General features: G+C 45.2%; 1 protein-coding gene across 1 annotated transcript in view; it reads left to right on the top strand.

The window, feature by feature from the left end:
- The window catches only part of WNT3A (Wnt family member 3A), a 107,684-nt gene that overhangs the window by 39,526 nt on the left and 43,299 nt on the right, over positions 1-24,859 (top strand). Inside the window, exon 2 of the mRNA XM_054991400.1 lies at positions 20,127-20,368. Within this exon, the coding sequence (XP_054847375.1) occupies positions 20,127-20,368 (242 nt within the window). The remainder of the gene's footprint in view (positions 1-20,126; positions 20,369-24,859) is intronic.

The following is a 24,859-nucleotide window of genomic DNA, read 5'->3' as shown; positions in this document are numbered from 1 at the left end:
TCACATATCTGTCTCACATATCCGTCTTGCACGATCCACTAATGTTTTCATTATACTACAATCCAAGACCACGGCAATACAGCCCGGAAAACCCACAACAACCATCATGCAAACTGTTAAAATAATTAACTCTAATTGATAAATAACACAGAATATGAAACTCTATTTAGCTGTCTTCAATCAAGAGGAAAGGAGGGGTACAAATGTTATTATTAATAAATACATATTAGTGTGTGTGTGCCATAATTCAAAGTGAAATATTTGTAAACACTCCTGCGAGCCTTTTTGGGGAGTAAAATAGTAAAGAGTCCAGTAGCACCTTTAAGACTAACCAACTTTATTGTAGCATAAGCTTTAGAGAACCACAGCTCTCTTTGTCAGATGCATCTGATGAAGAGAGCTGTGGTTCTCAAAAGTTTACAATAAAGTTGGTTAGTCTTAAAGGTGCTACTGGACTCTCTATGATTTTGCAACTACAGACTAACACAGCTAACTCCTCTGGATTTGGGGGGAGTGAGATGCCCCCCAGGTTCAGGGCAGGAGTGGATATGGGCTTGTTTCAGAAGATGAGGCTGGCATGACTCCGGAGAGATTAAAGAAAGCGCTTCTTTGCACAATGTATCATTAAATTATGAGACTGGCTACCACAAGATGTGTGGGCAGCCACTGGCTTAGGTACCCTTTAGTCATATCTCCCACTATGTACTTCTATGAATCAATCCCTCATGGCCAGGTGGTTACATGAATGATGCTATCCTGTTGATGGGGCCAGGAGGGAGGGAGGGCAGATGTCAGTTCTGAGACGAGAACGCATTTCTCTTTAGCTACACCCTTTCCACACGGGGTGACCTTATGGAAGAGCAGACAACAGAGCTTTCAGGAGGCACCACAGAGGGCTTCCAAAAGGTTGAGATGCATTCATGGAGGAGGGTCTATCAACAGCCCTTGCTGTGATAGCTTAATGGAACCTCAAGGTTCCAATGCAGCGTGGTGGTGGTGGTGGTGGTGGTGGTGGTGGTGGTGGTGGTGGTGGTGGTGGTGGTGGAGAGTGCCTTCAAGTCAGAGTTGAGTTACAGCGACCCCTGGTGGGGTTTTCATGGTAAATGTCAGTCTATGGAAGACAGGATACATTGAAGCTGACTCCAAACCCTTGCAGCAAGAAATCCAAGCTCTCTTGAGTAAATGGGGTTTATTTAGATATCTTGGCTTCGCCATACATATGTCCATAGGATACACAGAAGCAATTAAAGGCATTTGGCTGTACACAGGTTCCTTGTTAAGAATGACACATTGAATACATGATACACTATAACTACCCCTCCACATGTCCCCCACCCGCTTAGCCTATCAAGCAGAACATAATCAGTAGCGGGACAAATGGAGCTGTCCCAAGGCCACTGCGGTGAGCCATCCGAGATAAGGGCTCTGCCGTACTGGAATCTGGAAAGCAACAAGGGAACAGGAGCACGAGGCTATTGCAACATACCATCTAAAACTGTGTAACAGTATGGAGGGACTGTGGGCAACGGACCTGACAGTAAAAGACGAACAGAGGTGGTTTGCCATTGCCTGCCTCTGCAACCCTGGTCTTCATTGGAGGTCTCCCATCCAATTACTAACCAAGGCCGGTCCTGCTTAGCTTTTGAGATCTGATGAGATCAACCTCACCTGGGCTATCCAGGTCAGGGCTCCAACGCAACATACCTCTGAAGTTAGTTATTTATTTACTCTATTTATAGTCCACCTTTGTCACCAAGACTGAAGATGGATTGCACAGTGTAAGTCGATGCAGTTGCAAGGATGACCTCTAATAAGCAATGTCATAAGACTATGATGACAGCAGTCTGAAATAATAGACATGATATGTTAAACAATGCATTAAATGGCATTATGTGTGCATGAAGTGTTGTTAAGTCACAGCCAACGTATGGAGATCCTGTAGCATTTTCAAGGCAAGAGAAACAGAAAATAGCACATTCAAATCACAACATACAGTCCCCCACCTTGAAACAAATTTTGACATCACACCAGAGAATCACACACCAAATATATAAATATATATATACATTTATTTTCATTTCTTGGATTTCTGGGAACAGCATTAATAGCATGTTCAAATCACAGTACCACCTCGAAACAATTTTTTTTAAAAAAATATTGTCCTTCCTGAGAATCCCCCAATCGGGAAGGGAAGAGCTGCTTGCTGCTGCAGGAACTGGCTCTTTCTCTCAGCCAATCTCCCTTCCCTGATCACCCCCTCTCCCGCTCCCTCTCCTGCCTCTCTCACTCCCCTCTTCCCCTTCCCGTCAGTTGAAAGCTCATTGAAGCTTTTTTCCTCTTGCTGCGGCAGCTTCCCGAAGCAACCCGAATCGCTTTGGGTTGCTCTGCTTCAGGTTTCCCAAATCAGGTCAGCTCTGCTGGGGCTGATTCGGGAATCACAGATCAACCCGAATCGTGGTTGATTTGGGTTTGCTTCGGGTTTCTGAAACCCAAAGCGCACATCCCTAGTCTGCCCACCTCGATGCAGCCGCTCCAGTCTCCTAACCAAATCCTAACCAGGGCCAACCCTGATTAGCTTCCGAGATCTAACTTGCCTGGGCCATCCAGGTCAGGGCAAAGCAGTATTGCCTAAATAGAAAACAATGCAGCCGAAATATCAGTTGCCAAAGGGCTGTTAGCTTCACGTCCCGCTTGCAGTCTTTCTAGAAGCATCTATCTGGCCACTGCTGGAAATAGAGAGTACATCTGATTCAATAGGGACCTTCTTGTCTTCTTTTTTATCTTTCCTTGTGGGATATCCAGCTGTCTCAGAACTGTTTTTGTTCTAGAGGGTGTGGGTTGGATCCAGAGATGCATAAGTAGAAGGTGTTGATGGGTATATTTCTGTCTCTCATTCCCTCCATCAGTTCTTTCCAACCAATGCCAAGTTGATTTCCAGGGCTGAAGGACTCATGTCCAGGAACAGGCTTCCTCGGGAGGTGGTGGGTTCTCCTTCTTTGGAGGTTTTTAAGCAGAGGCCAGAGGGCCATCTGACAGCAATGCTGATTCTGTGAACCTGGGCAGATCATGAGGGGGAGGGCAGAAGGGGTTGCATCAATGCTTAGTTCTCATGGTCCCTTCTTAAATGCTTAGGATAATACTAATCACCACCTTGGGATCAAGTAGCAATTCTCCCTAGGCCAGGTCAGCTAAGGATCCTGACAGCATTTTGCCACCTTCTAGACATGGAGCAGGGGTCACTGTGTGTGTGTATGGGGGAGGTATTTGTGAATTGCCTGCATTGTGCAGAGGGTTGGACTAGATGACCCTAGAGGTAACTTTCAACCCTTTGATTCTATGATTCTGTGTGGAGAAGCATGTATACGGTCTACTCCATGATATTCACAATACACATGTTGTGTAGAATGCTGATTGAATGTTAAAAGATGCCTACATTCTACAGGAAAAAAAATAGCACCAGGAAACAGAAAGTGATGCAGAAATAACGAATCACAGGTTTAAGTCACACAAGAAAGAAGCAAAATCAAAATGTGGGGAGGGTTGCGGAGTTGAAGCAAGAGAGATGGGGAATTCTGGATCATCTTTCCATTACTGAGTCCAATTCACAGCCCCTATTTTGTTCCAAGGTTCTCTACCAGGCTCTCCTTGATCAGTTTTTCTTCTCCTCCTGCGTGGAGGACTGTTCTGCAGCCAACCTCAGCATGTCTCGCTGACTTATAATGTCTTCTTTTCCTTCCATCAGTTTTTGCAGCCGGGATACTGCGCTAAAAAGGGTCCAGCTCTTTGAACGCTCTGGTCTCCTTTGGGTCCCTTCCCAAAGGTCTCTCCAGTCTACGACTTGTTGGCGCTCTCCGGTCTGCATCTTGTTGGAGCTCAAGGACTGCGTGTAACATCATCACGCAGGGCTGGTGCGACCTGTTTGCCTAGTAGAGGTGCCGCTCTCTGGCAGAAGGAGCATTCTCCTGACACAAGATGTTTTGAAGAATGTCTTGCAACAGAGAAAATCTCTTTGTTGGAAGGAAAGTCGGTTGGTCTTCAGGATCCAAAGCACCTGAGCGTGCAGACTCGGGTGGTGAGCAGGAAGGCAACAAGTTGTGGGAAAGCTAAGGAGGGGCGTCCAATGCATGCTGCAGTGGTGTATGGGCATGGGCCAATAGGTGCCCATAATAGTATCCTGAATATAATAATAATAACATTCAATTTATATACTGCCCTTCAGGCAGGGCCGGCTCCAGCGTCGCCGGCACCTGAGGTTGCCTCTGTGTGCGCGCACGCACCAGGCTGTATGATGATGTCACCGTGCATGATGTCATCACGCAGGGCTGGTGCGTGCGCAGAGGGCCTTCCAGACCTCCCGTTCAGTTGCTCTGTGGGCCAGGCTCAGCTGGCCACCCTGGCCACTGGCTGCCCCTGGCCCGCAGAGCAACTGCATGGGAGGCTGCCCACTCAGCTGCCCCATGCTGCAGCTGCCAGCATGCACTCCTGGCTGCTGCTGGTGGCAGCAGCTCCATGGCATGCACCCCTGCCCCCGGGCCAGCACCCCTCCGGCACCTTAGCACCCTGAGGTGGCTGCCGGGCCAGCCTCAATGGGCAGGCCGGCCCTGCCTTCAGGACAACTTATAACAGTCTTTTTAGTTTGGGCAAGAATTGCAGTGTTCCAGAAATTGGGTGAAAGGTCTAAGATAACTCACATTAGTGGAATCACTGTTAAAAGATTTAATCTTGAGCTTAGCTTGGTGTTTTAAGAAAAGAACACTTTAGTTGTTTAGTTGGAAGGGACTCGTTTTGAATTGGTGAAGGCAGATTTTACCAAGTGAGTCCGAAAGTCAGGGGCACTTCTGTTGGTTTGTTTTAAGGCTAGTTTGGGCCTGCTGTGATTCTGTAATTGTGGGGATGAAATTTTAAGAAAATATTTAACGTGTTCTTGCTTTCTTACAATGACTGATAGGTTTTCTTTATTAAATTCATTCCACTGTTCCAAAAGATATATTACGATGTTGCCAGCATGCAAACTGATTTACGGTTAATCCCTTTAGACAATCTTACTAAGAAAACACTGGGTTTCACTAAAGGCACCGTCCGGGTTTCTTCTGCCAATGACTTCCCTTACATTTCTGTGGGAGTGACATCTACACTGCCTTTCCCTCTGGTTTTGAAAGATTTGGGTGGGATAACAAGAAGACTGCGGATTTTTATTCCCGTGTCAGCACTTTGCTACTTGATTTTCTCTGCAGCATCTGGCATTTCCACTTGAACCCTGACGTATATTCTTTTTTAAAACCACATTACTGCAACAGAAAGCATTAATAGGCATTGGGGGTACATAAGGATAGTTCCAAGAATGGAAGGTGCTAGCAAGTTCATTGGAAGGGCAGAAGAAATTTGGGCTCAGTCGAAAAGGAACTGTGACTTCTGACTCTTTGTTGAGATATGTTGGGGATGAGAAATGGTGAAGAGTGGCAGAATGGGCATGATGACATCACGTCCAGGGAAAACCCAGAAATGACAGCTGGTAGCACTGGGAATTGTCAGAAACTCAATGATAAAACCATGGAGTTTCTGGTGATTCCTAGAACTACCCCCTCCTCGTCAGTTCTGTTTTTTCTCCCGAAGTGATGTAATGGCACATGCTGGGAAAGAGCGGGCTCAAAAATATTATGAACAAACAGAAACAAAGCCGGGAATACAACAATATGTATTTCTATTCTATTAAAGTGCATTTAAGTGCAAATAGCAAACGTGTTGTAAACAGTGTACAAAAAGCAATAAATATATCAATCACAATCCGTCAGTGTTCATATATATATATATTCCACAATGGGAGATCCCAGGAAGGGGAGGTGGAGTTCCAGTTGGAAACAAATTTCCAGGAAAGTTCATAAATAATTTAAAAGTCATAATCCATGCACGATGAAACCATTATTGCCGACAGTCTGATATGTGCACTGATGTTTCAAATCCCGTTTCGTGGCAAAAAGGCACTTCTTCATGGGCATATATCTTCTGGAAAGTAATAACTCCCGGTCCAACACACTTCCGGATCCAATACACAATCAAAAATTACGACGGAAGCTTATGCTACAATAAAGTTGTATCTACAATAAAGTTGTATCTGTCAAAGAGAGCTGTGGTTCTCGAAAGCTTATGCTACAATAAAGTTGGTTAGTCTTAAAGGTGCTACTGGACTCTTCTTTACTATTTTGTCTGGGATCATTTCCCATCCTCTCCCCCTCCCTCTACGAGCGAATCCATCGGGGTCGATTTTCAGCCAAGTCACCCACACAAACTCCTTCCCATGGCCCTATGAGGAAGCTACCAGCAGTAGAGGAGGCAGGGCGCATTGCCTCCTGGACCCACTCTGTCACCAGGGGTTCAGCTCAGATGTAGTGAGTGGTGGCGTTGGACGATGGATATACTTTCTTTGGGGACATCAAAATACCTTGAACTATCACTGAGCCCTGCACACCCATGCAGCACATGCCTCTGTTCAGCAGAAGTGATTCTGAGGCCCTGGGCAGAAGTCCAGGAAGTGGACGGGGGCCCAGCATCAGTTCCACCAACACCGCTGGCCTTCTGGGGCCCACCCCAGATTCAAGCAAGGCAGGGGTGGGCATGTGCAGTGGCCCCCACCTGACTCCTACAGGGGCAGGCTTGTGAAATCACTGCGGGCTTTTACTCCCCGCTACACCAAGAGGCCAGGGCTCTGGGGAGTTGCCCCAGATGCCCTATGGCTAAGACAGCCCCTGACTCTGGGATTTCCCACATTTTTTTCCCTTTCAGTTCTGGCTCCATGCTGCTTCGATTCATCTTCTGATTTCCACACATATTTTTTTGCCTTTATAATAATAACAACAACATTCGATTTATATACTGCCCTTCAGGACAACCTAATGCCCACTCAGAGTGGTTTACAAAGTATGTTATTATTATCCCCACAATCACCCTGTGAGGTGGGTGGGACTGAGAGAGCTCTGAGAGAGCTGTGACTGACCCAAGGTCACCCAGCTGGCTTCAAGTGGAGGAATGGGGAATCAAACCTGGCTCTCCAGATTAGAGTCCCGCGCTCTTAACCATTACTGGTTTTCTGGTTTTTTGGTTCATTTCTGTTTTTTTGGTCCCCCCCCGCCCGTTTTCCCTGGGGTTTATTTGCCTCAAATCTTTTCTGGAAGCTGATTTTGAGTCGATATTTTCCTGGTGAATAAAGTTTGTTTCAGTTTTGTTTGTCCCACCCACTTCTACCTACCTCTACCCCACTTTTCAACTATTGGACTTTCATTATCACCAAACCACTCCTCCTTCCCCCTGCCCGGTTTTGTTTTCTACCTTTTTATTATCATTTGCATAGTAACCTACTGTTGTAAGAATACATGCAGCATTTCTTTGAATTCCTAGCTTTCAATTTATCTGTATCGCTCTTTGAGTTACTGTTCTGCACATGGCTCCTCTGAAGTCAGGTAATTTTTCAATGCATTGGAAGTGGTGGAACCTGGCTCTAGGAATTACCAGAAACTATGATTTGGCTACAGCTCTAAGAATCACTGGAAATGCTATGGTTTTACTATAGAGCTTCCAGAGATTCCTAGAGGTACTCTATGTCACTTCGGGGGTGGGGGGTTGCCTGAAATAATGTGACACTGCAGCAATGTGTTTTTAAAAATATTTTGCTCCCACTACTTCTCTGAGCAGTGGCAACAGGAGTGAGGCTAGGGGACCCCTCACCCACACTGGAGGACTGAAACTCCTGGCTCTATTGCAGCAGTAGGAGTGATCACAGCCTACGCTCTGTAGGGGTGGAAGTGGGCTCTCCCAGAAGAAATCAGCCTTCCTTCCTGCATTGACTTGCATATCACCCCCACAGATAGAGGCAGTGGTTCCTTCTTAAGGTCGCTAGCCCAGCTATCAGGAAACTAGGGGGACGGAGCCATGTCATGTAATACTCTTAAGTTTTTTCCAAAATTCTACAGCAAAATTCCTAGAGTGTTGCACAATGTGGCTACCTCACTTCCGTATTCCTATCCAGAAGTGATGTCCCAACATTGCACAACATTGTTCTCCCCCTTTCCTCCCCTCCCATGCCAATGAGAACCAGTAGGGGGATGGGAATCTGGCACCAGGAACCTGGCAACCCTACGCCTTCTCTTCCTCCGCTCCTCCCGGTTCAAAATGGAGGCAGCATTCTGCTCTCAATTGATTGCCCCTCCCTCCAGTGGGGTGGGAGGAGCAGCTACCATTCCCTTATTGTTTGTGATACAGACCTTAGTAGGTAATGATTAGAGTGTGGGGCTAGGCTTTAGGAGACCTGAGTTTGAATCCACACTCTTGTCATAAAGCTCCCTGGGTGACATGGGGCCACTTGCGCGCTCTCAGAGCCAAGCTACAAGTGACGCCTGACCCAGGTTGGACACTTGTCAGCTTCCCTCAAGCTTTGATGGGAAATGTAGGCATCCTGGCCTTGCAGCTGTAATGGAGAGCCAAGCTGTAAAACCAGGATGCCTACATTTCCCATCCAAACTTGAGGGAAGCTGACAAGTGTCCAACCTGTGTCAGGCGTCACTTGTAGCTTGGCTCTCAGCCTAATCTACCTCACAGCGTTGTTTTGAGGGTAACACAGAGAAGGGTAACACAGAGGGTAACACAGAGATGTAAATCATGCTGTGCTCCTTGAGGGAGGATCAGTTCAAGGTGGGCTAGATAGTTCTTGCTGAGGGCCCTCAATGCCTGGAACCTGCTCTGGCAACTACAAGTGATTTTGCATCCAGGCGTGAGGACAATGCACCGAAATATACAGCCTCGTCAGTATCTGTTAGGGCCGGAGATGGTGTGGCATGCCTGTTCTCTGGATTGATTGTTTCCTCTCCAGAACAGCGGAAGACATCACACCTCGCAGGTGACTCACCAGGGGAGCTGGTGTCATCTCTCAGCACCACGGGGCTTTACAGGGATTGGGTAAGTCTTAGTTCCAGAGATGAGTCAGGACTTTGCCAAACAGAAGGTTGGCAATGGAGAGGGACAGAATGCCATGGAGTCTTGAAACTGGAAAGGACCCCAAGAGGATTCTGCTCCCCCTGGGCTTGCCAATCTCCAGGTAGGCCTGGAGATCTCCCGGAATTAGAACTGATCTCCACACAACAGCTTTCACCTGGATAGCCCAGGAGAGCCTGATCTCATCAGATCTCAGAAGCTAAATATAATAAACAAACAAATAAATAAATGAGCATTCTCTGTTGTGGCTCCCACCTTGTGGGTGGCATGGCCCAAGGAAGTCAAGAAGCTCCTCCCACCCCCACCCCCTCCCCCATTTCACAGGATGTGCAAAATAGAAATGTTCACAGGAGGGCATTTTTATAATGGGATCAGAATTGTAGTATAATGGAACAGTCCCAGAGGGTGCTTTTATAAAGGAATAGTCCATAGTCTTTCACACTGTTTATTGTATGTATTGCCTTGCTTTGACTGCATTGTCTTCGACCTTTGCAATCTGCTTTCTGCATTCTTCACAGTGGGCCATGCCTTAAACAGTTTTCTGTTTGTATCGTTCTCTAATTCTGTAACCCTATTCCTAGAGCCCCGTGGCACAGAGTGGTAAGCTGCAGTGTTGCAGCCCAAGCTCTGCTCACAACCTGAGTTCAATCCTGGCGGAAGCCGGGTTCAGGTAGCTGGCTCAAGGCTGACTCAGCCTTCCATCCTTCCAAGGTCAGTAAATTGAGTACCTAGTTTCCTGGGGGTAAAGTGTAGATGACTGGGGAAGGCAGTGGCAAACCACCCCGTAAAAATCTGCCCGGAAAACATTGTGATACAATGTCCCCCCATGGGTCAGTAATGACTCGGTGCTTGCACAGGGGACTGCCTTTACCTTTAACCCTATTCCTATTGCATTGTCAATTAGATGTCTTTATCAGTTGTTTTTATGTTTTGTAATCTGCCATGAGTCTTAGCAAGAAAGAAGAGTTCTGCAAATCTTGGAGTTGGGTGGACTGTGAAGCACTGAGATGCCACCCGGAAATTCTCCTCCTTCGCTGTGGCAGACCCTAGCTCAGGCTGTCTTACTCTAGAATAACTGCAGTCTCCAAACTATCAGATGAGGCACCTGCGTATTGTTTTCTGCTGCTGAGGGGGTTCCTCTTCTGTAGTCAGCTGGCGGGTCTCCATGTGGCACTTGGCAGTGTGAAAGTTAGGAACCCCAGCTGTGCCTGGTTGCATGGCCAAAATCCTGCTAGATGTTTACTAGGAAGTAAGTCCTGTTCCGCAGAAGTTCCACTCCTTTGCAATTTCCTTTTGTTCCTGTGTTTAACAGCCTAATTAATTACTTCCTGTTCTCTATGCATTCAGCCAGGGCATACATGATCTATTGCTAATTATAGTTCTTGTTAAGGAGGACAAGACATTCAATGCTATTTTTTTCACTTTTCAGGAAAAGCCACTGCTCATTTATTTTATTTTTTATGTTGTAATATTGTTATAAGAGTAATACAAATATCAATTAAGCAGTGGTTCTCTTCCCTCCAGCCCAAGAAATTATTCATCTTTGTTGATAACATGGCTAGGACAGAGAAGGAGTAATTGATTAAGCTGAGAGCAGAAGAAAAGGGAGAAAATTTAATAATCCTACAAAATAATCCTACAAAATCTTGACTTGAGTAGCCCAGGAGAGCCTGATCTTGTCAGATCTCAGAAGCTAAGCAGGGATGGCCTTGGTTAGTAATTGGATGGGAGACCTCCAGCAAAGACCAGAGTTGCAGAGGCAGGCAATGGCAAACCACCTCTGTTAGTGTCTTGCCATGAAAACCTCAGTGGGGGTCGCCATAAGTCAACTATGACTTGAGGGCAGGATTTCATTTCATTTTAGTCCTGCGAAATCTCAAAAGTGTTTTGGCTGTCCAGGGTGGACTGTCAACGCTCTGTCAATGGTGAGGATAATAATAATAATGATAATAATGATAATAATGATATTTCAATTTATAAACCGCCCATCCTCAGGGGCTCTGGGAGGTGAACAAGTAAAAATCAATAAAAACAAGAAAACAACAATTCTAAAATCAACATACAATAAACAATAATGAAATAAATTAACCAGATACATTAAGGTGCAATGGTGGGGAGACACCCCCCCACCCCAAAGGTGGGAGGCCGACATGGCACCGCCCCCTTCAACCACCGAACACCTGGCGGAACAGCTCTGTCTTACAGGCCTGGCGGAATGATAATATGTCCCACTGGGCCTGGGTCTCCATTGACAGAGCATTCCACCAGGCTGGGGCCAGGACTGAAAAGGCCCTGGCCCTGGTTGAAGCGAGGCAGGCTTCCTTAGGGCCGGGGACCACCAGTAAACATTTATCTGCTGATCGAAGCAGTCTGTGTTTAAAGTTTAATGCCTGTGTTTAAAGTTTAACACACACACATGCACACATGCACACACTCACTCACTCACACACTGCAAATCAGGTTGGAAAAAAGATAGGGATGGGATAAGAAAGCCAGTTTGGTATAGTGGTTCAAAAGTGCGGGACTCTAATCTGGAGAGCTAGTTTTGATTCTCCACTCCTCCGCTTGAAGCCAGCTGGGTGACCGTGGGTCAGTCACAACTCTTGCAGAACTTTCTCAGCCCCACGCACCTCACAGGGTTGTGGGGATTATAATAACATATTTTGTAAACTGCTCTGAGTGGGCGGTGGTGGGTTGTCCTGAAGGGTGGTATACATAAATCAAATGTTGTTGTTGTTGTTGTTGTTGTTGTTGTTGTTGTTGTTATTATATGCAACACATTACTAATGATGTAGTATGAATTCTCTGGTATAAATGAATGGACCTAGTGCAACAATCCCAGCCTAAATGGTTCATATGGAAACACCCGCTGTTCAGGAATTGCCGGTATCTAAACTTTAGCCCTAAAGGACAGAGGGGCCTTAAAACTAAAACTTGGGATGTTCTCTAGCAATGGAGGGAAGGTGTGTCCCATGCCAATAAAGGAGGTGGGAACGCAGACTCCGCAGCACTGAAATGCCTCTCCCCCGTACAGCTTCAGTTGGCAATCTCTTCCCAAAACAACTGCAGAAGCGCTGCACTCCCGCCAGCCCTTAGCACATGGCCACTTGCTCGTGCTTAGGAGGAGATACCAGCTTTGACTTGCCAAAGGAGGAGAAGCAGTGCTCAAGGATCAGTCTCCAGCGCCCTGCCAAGATCCCATGTGTGTTTATTTTAGAATCCAAAGACAAACTTTTTCTCTCTCCTGGTGATACAAGTTACAGGGTCATTCCCTTTGACATTTCCCCCTCCCCAGTGAACAATTCTTGATGTGTTCTCTGTGGGCCTGGTAGGGTTGCCAGCTCCAGGTTGGGAAATTCCTGGAGAGTTTGAGGTGGAGCCTGGGGATGGCTGAGTTTGGGGAGGGGAGAGAACTTAGCCATGTATAATGCCATATGGTCCACCTTCCAAACCAGACATTTTCTCCAGGGGAACTGATCTCTATGGCCTGGGAGATCTCCAGCCATCACCTGGAGGTTGGCAACCCTAGGGCCTGGCCTGGTGGACCGATGATCCCTGAGGATTAGGCACGAAGGGTCAGTATTTGGTTCCTGGGGAGATAGGAAATGAAAAGCCAGGCACAGCGGAAAATGAAGGAACTCACAGGGGTCAACCACACGAGGCGTTATGTTGTTATATGGGGATTATACAAGTTCATAGAGAAGAGGTTCAACAGTGGCCCTGATGGGTAAATGCAACCTCCCTGTTTAGACCCAGTGTGCTTCTGAATACCAGTTGCTGGGGGGCAACAAGAAGTGGAGTGCTTCTGGGGGCATTTGGTTAGGTATTGCGGGAAGTAGGATATTGTAGCAACTTTATTGTAGCATAAGCTTTTGCGAACCACAGCTCTCTTCGTTAGATACACATTTATTGTAGCATAAGCTTTCGAGAACCACAGCTCTCTTCGTTAGATACAACTTTATTGTAGCATAAGCTTTCGAGAACCACAGCTCTCTTCGTTAGATGCAACTTTATTGTAGCATCTTCGTTAGATGCAACTTTATTGTAGCATAAGCTTTCGCGAACCACAGCTCTCTTCGTTAGATACAAATTTATTGTAGCATAAGCTTTCGAGAACCACAGCTCTCTTCGTTAGATACAACTTTATTGTAGCATAAGCTTTCGAGAACCACAGCTCTCTTCGTTAGATGCAACTTTATTGTAGCATAAGCTTTCGAGAACCACAGCTCTCTTCGTTAGATGCAACTTTATTGTAGCATAAGCTTTCGAGAACCACAGCTCTCTTCGTTAGATGCAACTTTATTGTAGCATAAGCTTTCGAGAACCACAGCTCTCTTCGTTAGATGCAACTTTACTGTAGCATAAGCTTTCAAGAACCACAGCTCTCTTCATCAGATGCAACTTTATTGTAGCATAAACTTTCAAGAGCCACAGCTCTGTTCATCAGATGCAACTTTATTGTAGCCTAAGCTTTAAAAATCTACAATAAAGTTGCATCTGACGAAGAGAGCTGTGATTCTTGAAAGCTTATGCTACAATAAAGTTGGTTAGTCTTAAAGGTGCTACTGGACTCTTTACTATTTTGCAACTACAGACTAACACGGCTAACTCCTCTGGATCCCAGGCAAGTTGCAGGTGAAGGAGGTGACGAGGAGGTGTCTGTGTAAAGTGTAGGCTGCAGACGGTGGAGTGTGAGTTTGGCACGGCAGAGCAGAGGCTTTGTGGGGATTTGTGAGAAGAAAGGGGAGCAGCTTGACAGATGGGCGATGCTATTTGAAGCCGCCCGAGACTTTAGTTCATCCCTTAAAGTGCTCGCAATCCATCTTTGTTTAGTATCATCGTGGTTTGGGGTATGAATGCTCTTTCATCTAAGACTTTAATGAATACGTTGGACAATTGAAAAGACGAGATGCTCGCGAAATGGCAGGCACACCTTAGATCCGTATTACACAGCAGCGCTGCTGGGAGGTGGGGTACAGTGTTGCATACTCTGACCGGTAGAGTTTCATTAGGTCTGCAAAAAACAAATACATGTGTGTTTGCAGGGGGGCGGAGTTTCATATAATGTGCCTGGCTGTATATTGTAGATGCTAGATACACCATTTATATGCTTTGACGCAGTGCGTTTAAGGCATGTATCTTAATTATCCTCAGGAAAGCATTACGAGTATAACTAATTGAACTATTTGTTTATCGATGCAAATGTACACTGTTCTTTTTAAATTTTGTTTTGCAATTGGCATGACTTTTATATTGTTGATACTCCATTTTAAGCTGTTTACCACTCTATATATATTGTCAAAGGCGTTCACGGCCGGAGAATGATGGTTGTTGTGATCTCTGGCCACGTTTTACACTGAATAGTGTTATTTTGAGCCAATCTTCTCCACATTGTGACACTGAGAGATCTCTGTCTTTTGGTGCTACACCTCTGAAGATGCCAGCCACAGCTGCCGGCGAAACGTCAGGCACTACAACGCCAAGACCACGGCTATACAGCCTGGAAAATCCACAACAACCATGTTTACTAATCTCTTCTTTCAATTTTATTTTTTTTCACTCGCTACCATTTTTTTAAAAACATGCAGCAAGAGATCCCTTGTTTACTTCTATCGTCATTGCCTCTAGTATGGCCCTCAACATGAGCTGCCTTACAAGATTATTTTGAGGAAAGAATAGAACATTTCCATCCATGATGCTTTGAGCTGGTATCAGTAGGGACAGGATAACAATGAGAACGATTGGTGTTGACCTTGGTCATAAGGTCAAGTGCTACGGGGAATTAATGTCAAGAGGGGCAAGTGAGAGTAAGCGAGGGCTGAGCAGCCAAATCCCCTTGTTTCTGAGACCAGTAAGGTAGCTGGACATGAAAACTTTCATAGGGGTCCCACAGTATCCGTATATAATGAATAAATCTCACCTGAACCATTCTAGCCTGTTGTTGAACTTTCTGGGTGTAGACCCCTGTTGATCCCTCCTTCGGTAAGAACATGGTGACATCTTGAAAGATCTCTGCTTCTCATCTCACAAGTAGGCCTGGAGATCTCCCAGAGTTATAACTGCTCTCCAGACTTCAGAAATCAGTTCCCCTGGAGAAAATGGCTGCTTTGGAGTCTATGATTTTGTACCCCACTAAGGACCCTCCCCTAAGCACCACCCTTCTCAGTCTCCACCCCCAAATCTCCAGGAATTTACCAACTCAGAGCTGGCAACCTTACTCATAGGATGTAATCTGAGATTCAGCTATAGCAAAACACGCACCCTCCAAATATTGAGAATAAAGCATTTTTTTCTGGAGTTTAGCAGAGAAGGGGGGAATCAAAGAAGAGAATCTTTAGGGATCTATAAACAGCTGTAAGCTATGCCTTAAGCCAAGTCTGGCTGCTCTGACAAGGCAGTGTCTCCAATTATACGGCATGCTCTGACTTGTTCAGGCAAAACCAATTTGCTGTATGTATATACCACTTTTTCCCCCCTCCTGGGTATATGTTAGAGCACACATTTGGAGTGCATTATGTCACAGACCCCAAACTCTCACGCACCAATTCACCACCCAGCAAGATCTGGAGAACTTGGTACCAGTTTGCATGTTGGAGAACCCAACTGGAGGGCGCTTTGAAATTGCTGCATGGGTCACTGCTCTCCGTGTTGCTTGCCACAGTTCATGCACAGTAGCTGTCCACACTGTGCCTCGTGCTCCCAGTGCCCCCACAAATAATGACAATGGACGTGGCGAGTTCAAAAGATGGTCAGCCTGCAGAGTAAGTGACTTGCTGTCAATGGTTTGCTAGGCAATATGCTCCAGATTTTGTGGGTCCACCCACAAGAGGTCTTCACCAGACCACCTCAGTCTGGTCCAGAGGGGGGGACATCATTTGATGGCCAAACTACAACTAAGAAGACCCACGTTCAAGTTCTCACTCAACTCTGAAGCTCATGGGATGGCCTTTAGCCAACCTCTCTCTCTCTGTCTTTCCCTTTCTCTGCCTAAGCTACTTCACACGGTTGTTAAGAGGACAGAGCAGGGGTCACTGAGGGAGGAGGGGGGATAGCTGTGAATTAGTCTGTAGTTGCAAAATAGTAAACAGACCAGTAGCACCTTTAAGACTAACCAATTTTATTTGTAGCACAAGCTTTTGAGAACCACAGCTCTCTTCATCAGATGCAACTTTATTGCAGCATAAGCTTTCGAGAACCACAGCTCTCTTCGTTAGATGCAACTTTATTGTAGCATAAGCTTTCGCAAACCACAGCTGTCTTTGTCAGATGCAACTTTATTGTAGCATAAGCTTTCACGAACCACAGCTCTCTTTGTCAGATGCAACTTGATTGTAGCATAAGCTTTCGTGAACCACAGCTGTCTTTGTCAGACGCAACTTCATTGTAGCATAAGCTTTCGAGAACCACAGCCCTCTTTGTCAGTTGCATCTGACAAAGAGAGCTGTGGTTCTTGAAAGCTTATGCTACAATAAAGTTGGTTAGTCTTAAAGGTGCTCCTGAACTCCTTACTATTTTCCATGCCTGGAGACAGTGAAGACTTCTTTTAAAGTATTCGTGCCAGCCTGAGTTTTTCCAGTCATTGGGGGCTTGTTCACATGGTATGAAATCTCTGCCACGTGACCCGTTGGTCTCAGACTTCTTCATGAGTTATGAACCAAACAAGGTTGAGTTCGGTCATGGTCTGCAGATGTGCTGAGAAATCACTCCAACATGCCAACATCCATTGAAAAAGGTACCTATTCATCCTGACGTTGACATACTGCGGTAGGATTCGCCCAAGGCTTGTCTGGCAGAAAGATGATTTGCAAGGAGGAAATGCTGACTCGGTCGAACTGTCAATACCTTATGGAGGCTCACCTTGCTTTGCTTTAAAGAATCATGAATTGGCTAATTACTCATTAGCCCAGTCAAGTTGCAATCACTAAGTTGGGTGAAAAAGAGGGAATCTACCTGTCTTGAGGTGTGTCCAGGCTTCCATTCTTGTGACTAACAACCGGAAAGCGAATCAAAGTTTATTGAAAATATATTGCTAGGTGTGTGTGTTAAGGGTCATTAAGTTGCCTCCGACCTATGGCGATCCTATGAATGAGAGACCTCCAAAATGTCCTATCATTAACAGCCTTGCTCAGATCTTACAAACTGGAGGACGTGGCTTCTTTTATTGAGTCCAGCCACCTCGTTTTAGGTCTTCCTCTTTTCCTACTGCCTTCCACTTTTTCTAGCATTATTGACTTTTCCAGAGAATCTTGTCTTCTCATGATGTGACCAAAGTAGATAGCCTCAGTCTTGTCATTTTAGTGTCTAGGGAGAATTCAGGCTTGATTTGATCTAGTACCCACTTCTTTGTCTTTTTGGCTGTCCACGGTATCCACAAAACTCTCCTCCAGCACCACATTTCAAATGAATCCATTTTCTTCCTGTCAGTTTTCTTCTCTGTCCAACTTTCACATCCATACGTAGTAATGGGGAATACTGTGGTCTGGATTATCTTGATCTTGGTCCCCAGAGAGACATCTTTTCTCTCTCACCTTGAAACCCCTATGATGATATTGCTAGATGGTGGTAACAAAATATTGGGAAAGGAGCACTCTAGGTATGAGGCTGACTAAAGTGGCCTCTGACGACTCCTTGCCAGATGAAAGGCAAAGAGGAAGCTGTGGTCTTGGCACCACCCCAGAAGGAAGCACCTGAGATGCCTCCAGGAACACCCCTTGATTTCCCTAAGGAGTCCCAAGAGACTGGCTCTCCCTGCGATACAGCCCTGCTTTCTTCCTTGGACAGAGTCCAAATCCCCTACACTTAAATCTGCTGCAGCATGAATTTCCATCCAGCCAACCACTCAGTCCTCAAAGGCCAAGAAACATCCCAAACTCATGGGAGCACTTGTTTCCATGAATCGGTACAACAAGGATAGCCAAACTCCAGGCAGGGCCTGTAGATCTCCTGGAATTACAATTAGAGATGGGCACGAATTGGAATACAAACCAAAAAAACCCCATGAACCTGCCCAGTTCGTGATTCGCAAACCAGCAGTTCGTGGAAGCTAGTTTCCATGAACTTCCACGAACTAGTCTACTGGTTCGTTTGGTTCGTTTTAAACACCGATGCCCCTGTCCCTGCCACTGCAAAGCGGCAGGGAAAGGGGCAGTTAAACCCCAGCTGCTTGTCGGGGAGTTCCTGGCCGGTCAGCCAAGCCCCGCTGTTTAAATGGCCATTTCCCTGCCGCTTTGCAGCCATTTAAACAGCCCAGCCCCAACAAGCAGCTGATCCGGGGGTTTAAATGCCCATTTCCCTGCCGCTGCTAAGCAGCCAGAAAGGGGCATTTAAACCCCACCAACCACGAACCGGTTTGTGAACTTGCCCCAGTTCGTGGAAGTTCGTGATTCCTGGTTCGTGAAAACACCACAAATGACTAACTGCACGGTTCAGTTTTTTCGCAGTTCATGCCCACCTCTAATTACAACTCATCTCTAGATCAATTCCGCTGGAGGAAATGGATGCTTCAGATGGTGGACTCTATGGCATTATAGCCTGCTGGGGTCCCTCCCCAAACCCTGCCCCTCCAGGCTCCATCCTAGATCTCTAAGAATCTCTCCATCCTTTATATGTAGTGTCACCAACCTCTTGGTGGAACCTTGCGATCGCCCAGAATTACAACTCATCTCCAGACCACAGAGATCAATTCCCCTTGAGAAAATGGCTGCTTTGGTGGGTGGACTTCTTCTTCTTCATTTTTGCTTGCATGAATTTATTGTGGTGTGTTAACACATGGATAGTGTGTTACGGACTTGTGGTCATGTGCTGATAAGGTATTTAGAAAGTTCTGTATGGTATTGCACTCAGTTTGAGTTCAACTAAAGCTTAAGTAAAAAAGATTAAAGTTTCACATGATTGTAAGCTGCAATCTTCTCACACGTTGCTTGCAGCATAACGTTACGTGACCAGTAAATGGAAGGTGGGTGGACTTTTATGCATTGCACTCCACTGAGGTCCCTCCCCTCCCCAAACTGCACCCTCCCCAGGCTCCACCCCTCCAAATCTCCAGGAATTTCCCAATCCGGAGTTGGCACCTCCAAACTACTTAGACGAATACCGAAAGGTTGGATTTCAAAAAACCCAGCATTTATTTTTGAGTAACGTGTATGATCTGTGACTGATTGAATTGTCTGAACAACAAAGGATGGAGGGTAATTGAACTCAATGGGGCTATGTGAGAATGTGGATGAACGAAAAGTCAATTGTACATGGTTTGGAATGGTTCGGAAGAAACACACCCTACCATGGACAGGTTAAAAAAACAGTCAAAGTGATCAAAATATCAGCTCCTTTTTTTGCAAAGGGCAAATAGGATATGAGCCAAACTGGCAGGTTAGCAGGATTTGTGTCCAGTGGCACCTTAGAGACCAACAAGATTTTCAGGGTAGAAGCTTTCAGGAGTCAGAGCTCCCTTATATCTGTGGAAGGGAGCTCTGATTCTCAAAAGCTTACACTCTGAAAATCTTGACAGTCTCTGAACTGGCAGGTGTTCGAGCACGCCTATCGTGGGACAGCTTGAAAGGGTTCAGACTTTGCCACTTTAAGTATCTCTTTTAGCTGCATTTTTAAGGACTTGCTTTTAATTTTGTGCATTAAATAATTAATGTACTCTTCATTCCATCATTTTACCTATTGTTATCGCTTGCCTAGATTCCTGATGGGAGAAAGGTGGGGTATACAAATGTCTGAAATCAATCTGTCAATTATATTGTCTCTCAGAAGGCTGTGGGAAATTCCAGAGTTGCATCAAGATTGGCATAGTGGTTAAGAGCGGCAGGACTCTAATCTGGAGAGCCAGGTTTGATTCTCACTCCTAATGCTTGAAGCCAGCTGTCAGTCACAGCTCTCTCAGAGCTCTCTCAGCCCCACCCACCTCACAGGGTGATTGTTGTGGGGATAATAATAACAACATACTTTGTAAATCACTCTGAATGGGTGCTAAGTTGTCCTGAAGGACGGTATATAAATTGAATTTTATTATTATATTATTATTATCAAGATAGGCTGGGGGGAGAGGAGAGGTGGGCACTTGGTGGTGTTAGCAAGACTTTGTTGGAGGCGAATTCTCTTGTGAACGCCACTCTCTCATTCTCCTTCCTTTCTCTTAGGTCCTTGGCTATTGGCCACCAATATTCTTCTTTGGGAACACAGCCCATCCTCTGCGGAAGCATTCCTGGCTTGGTGCCGAAGCAGCTGCGGTTCTGTCGGAACTATGTGGAAATCATGCCTAGCGTTGCCGAAGGGGTGAAGATCGGCATCCAAGAGTGCCAGCACCAGTTCCGTGGTAGGAGGTGGAACTGTACCACTGTAAACGATAGCTTGGCTATCTTTGGGCCCGTACTGGATAAAGGTGAGCCCGTAGCTTTGTGGGAAGTATATTGCTGATGGACCAAAAGGGAAATCTGAAACTGAGAAACCAGCTGGTGTAACCTCTTCTTGGCTTTTCCTTCTGCCTGGTTGATAAGCTAGACTGTGCTTATGGCTTTGGTTACGATCCATTGAACAGTAGAATTTCTAGCACGGTGGGCAGTCAGTAGGCTATGGAAATTAGGACAGCTGGTGGAAGCTGTGTGGAAGCAATTTGCTATGGAAAGTAGCACGGGGTCTCTGTGTTATTCAGGCAATGGAGTTGCTGTTGCCTTTTGCTTGTCGACTCTGTGCACATGTGCACACAAGCCCTAGCTGAACTGCTACGATGCTAGAGAATGTTCGCGAAATAGGTGCTGGCAATAGATTCTGGACGAAACAAAGAGCAGAACTACAAGTGACAAAAGGCACAGATTGGACACTAGTCAGCTTCCCTCAAGTTTTGATGGGAAATGTAGGCATCCTGGTCTCGCCGCTTGGCTCTCCGACTGCTGTCCAATGGACTTTTCAACTGTCTCTTGTCCAACATTCCGCCAAGCTGCCTACATTTCCCATCAAAACTTGAGGGAAGCTGGCAAGTGTCCAGCCTGTGCCTTTTGTCACTTGTGGTTCTGCTCAAAGTCAGTTAGAATGGGAGGAAAACTTCAGAGCTTTTTGTTCAGAAAGGGCAGTGAGATTCTGAGCCAAGGAGGCCTGGTTACAAGGACAGGTGACTGGAAAGAGGACCTGGAAGGAGAAAAACATATGCCCCAAGATAATGGGTGGACAGCTGAATTACTAGAATAGATTTGAATGTTACCAGCTTTCTTGCTGCTGCTGCTGCTGTTGTTGTTATATTATTATTATTATATTTCAATTTATATACCGCCCATCCCCAGGGGCTCTGTTGTTGTTGTTGTTGTTTTCATTAGTCACTTGGCTCTATTGTTTGCATCACGTTTGGTGAGGTTAACTTTTTTTTAATTAAATTATTTTATGACACTTCAAAAACAAAATAAGCCCCCCACCTATCCCTAAAACCTATCTTTCTCCAAAAAATCTTTCTCACCCAGTTAGCAGTTTCCTTGTTTCTCATATCAGAAAAGTCCCTTCCACTAAACCCATCAAACATATTTGAATGTTTGAACTTCAGTATTCACATTGGGAGAGGAGTAGGGGTGTTTGTGTGCGCACGCGTTTGTGTGTGTGTGTAAGCATGTGCCTGCTTGCGCATACCTGTGGAATGCAGATTTAAACCTGTGTTGCATGTGACTATGCTTACTATTTTGGTTAAGAGCACTGATTTTCAGACAGAAGCTTGGATCCAAAATAGTGCAAAGTTATTTCTCTGCACGCAAGAGGATTTTCTCATTCCGACTTTCCAAGCAGGTTCCAAAAAAACACTTTTGCAAGAATGTGGAGTCCTGGGGTCACTTTTTTAGGGCAAAGGGGTCTGTAGCTGCCAGGAGAATCAGAGTGAAACTTCAGAAATGCCTTCAGCTTGCACGTGAAGGGTTGCCAACTCTGGGTTGCAAAATTCCTAGAGATTTGGGAGTGCAGCCTGGGAGGGTGAAATTTGGAGAGAGGAGAGACCTCAACAGGATATAATGCCTTACAGTCCACCCTCTAACAGTAGCCATTTTCTCCAGGGGAACTGACGCCTGTAGCATGAAGAGGAGTTATAATTTTGGGAGATCTCCAGGCCACACCTGGAGGTTGGCAAGTCTACAAGGGATGGGTAAACCTGAAGCCCTTGGAGGTTGCTTATTTTCTAAAAAAAATAAATCCTCTATTTTCTGTGCTCAAAAGCAAGGACAATTCCTAAATAGTGATACTGCTGGCAAACATTCTGGTATAAACAGTGTTTGGCAATCCATAGCATAAACGAAATAACAAAACTTTGGTGAGACTTAGGTTTGCTTCACATGCTGCATTCTTAAAAAATATATACACCCAAAAGTATAATTTCTGAATGCAGCTAACACATGCAACATACTGGTAGGGTTGCCAACCTCTAGTTAGGACCTGGGGATCTCTCACAATTACAGCTGATCTCGAGACTAAAAAGATCATTTCTCCTGGAGAAAGAGGCTGGTTTGGAAGGTGATCTCTATGAAATCACATTCCTGCTGAAGTCTGTCCCTTCCCCAAACCCCTCCCTCTGCAGGATCCACCCCCAAAACTCCAGGAATGTTCCAACCTAGAGTTGGCATGCCCACATACTGGTACCAATTCGACAGTTGGGATTGGTTGTGGCTCTTATTGGATGGCATGTAATGTGTGGAAGGGCCAGCAGATTGAAATTGGATGTGGATAGTTAAAGCACAGGAACGATGCCATGAGATTGTAAGTCAACACTCCTGTGTCATTTCTAAAGGGAGGGATTATATCTAGCATATAGTAAAGAGTCCAGTAGCACCTTTAAGACTAACCAACTTTATTGTAGCATAAGCTTTCGAGAACCACAGCTCTACTATTTTGCAACCACAGACTAACGCAGCTAACCTCTATATCTAGAATATATGATTCAGTCTTAGCCCAGTTCCCGATGTTCCATAACAAGCAATGGCTGTCCCTATATGTAAAGGTCACGTAGCAAAGAGGGAAAAGATATCCCATGGGAGAAAAATGTACTCTGCTCCGTGCTTTGTAACGTTTAAAGTGCTCAAATGCTTAATTCATGAGGTTCTATCACCATTCATATAACAATATGTCAATATCACAAGAACTCGTACATCATAAAGTGACAGGCAACAATCTCATCCTGCATGTATCAAGACACTTAACATGCACTGGAGGTGACTCGGGGAAAGACAGATATACAGCAGTATATATAGCAATGTCCTTGAGTCTCTTATGAAATATTTCTGATTCCACACATGTTGGATAATGCACTTCCAATCCTCTTTATAGATCATTTGGAACGGATTTTTTTGTGCGCGGAACAAAAAATCCACCTCAAATGATTGATACAGTGCATTGAAAGTGCATTATCCAACGTGTGAGGAATCAGCGTATTGTTCTTCTTCTTTTTGAATGCACTTCCAACCCTCTTTATAGATCATTTGGAATGGATTTTTTCATGTGCCGGACAGAAAATCCAACTCAAACAATTGATAAAGTGCATTGAAAGTGCATTATCCAACGTGTGTGGAATCAGCCTTTATCTTCTTCTGTTGTATGTCTGGACCGGTGGAGAGATGATGATCCAGAAGCTCCACGCCCAGGTTTGATTCCCCACTCCTCTGCTTGGGCGTGGAGCTTCTGGATCATCATCTCTCCACCGGTCCAGACATACAACAGAAGAAGATAAAAAGAAGAAGAACAATACTATTAAAAATATTTCATATTTTATGATGTATGATTACTTGTGATATTGACATATTGTTATATGAATTGTGATAGAACCTCATGAATTAAGCATTTGAGCACTTTAAACGTTACAAAGCATGGCATAGAGTACATTTTTCTCCCCTGGGATATCTTTTCCCTCTTTGCTATGTGACAATTCCTGATGTTGGCACAAGTCTGTGTCCAGTTATGCACCTGATCCTCAATTTCTTTTTGTACATGGCCTCCTCTAAGATCAAGAACCCTGGCCCCAGGAGATAAATAGTCACCTTTGTAACAAACATACAGGGAAAGATTATTACCTCTGTTGCCAATTTTGAGGTCCCCCTTTACTCTCAAGGCTTCAAACGTGTTGATCTTAGAAGCAGAAAAGTTTTATTCTGAGAAATTCTCACATAATCTTAATGCACACAGTGGAGTACAGTAGGGTGCATCACAATCTGCATTTATACCTTTCCAGCAATACAAGATAACATTGTTTACAATACAGAGAATCGCATATAGTTCTATAAACAAACAGGTCTTCAAATAATCTAATCAAAGTTACATTATTTTATCAGTGTGATGTACTGACAAATCATGACTGGCATTTAGAAAGGTCACCGTAATAAAAACACTCTGCATGGCACCATTATGTTTTATTACGTAATATAGGAAGGAACACGCTCAAGGCTGAGACAAAAATTGTGGACATAAACAATTATGATCTTTGGTGTGTAATGAAAATTAACTTGCAGTGCCTGCGGTACTTTTTCGAGGCCTTTTCATTGTTACTGTTAATTGTAGAAACAAGAACGTTAAACGAAAAAGGAGCAGAAAGGATTCATTCACAAGCATAAAGTAATCTAGATCAATGGATTTTAACTAGTATACAGGGGGCCTCCCCAAATTCTCTACCCAGGGCTTTTTTTCATACGAAACATGGTGGAATGGAGTTCCGGCACCTCTTGAAAATGGTCACATGGCCGGTGGCCCCGCCCCCAGCCATGTGACCATTTTCGTCAAGGGCGATTTAAACTTTAACCCCCCCTTGTTCCAGCTGAACCAAAGTGACATCATTGTGCGGTCCTGGAAGCGTGCGTGCACTTTGCGTGTGTGCATGTGGTACCAGGGCCACCACCTCCCACCAGGAGTTGCCCCCTGT

The sequence above is a fragment of the Eublepharis macularius genome, chromosome 11 (genome assembly GCF_028583425.1).
Source record: "Eublepharis macularius isolate TG4126 chromosome 11, MPM_Emac_v1.0, whole genome shotgun sequence".
Taxonomy (NCBI): Eukaryota; Metazoa; Chordata; class Lepidosauria; order Squamata; family Eublepharidae; genus Eublepharis; species Eublepharis macularius.
The sequence above is the reverse complement of the archived record's forward strand: the minus strand, read 5'-3'. Positions and strand labels throughout refer to the sequence as shown.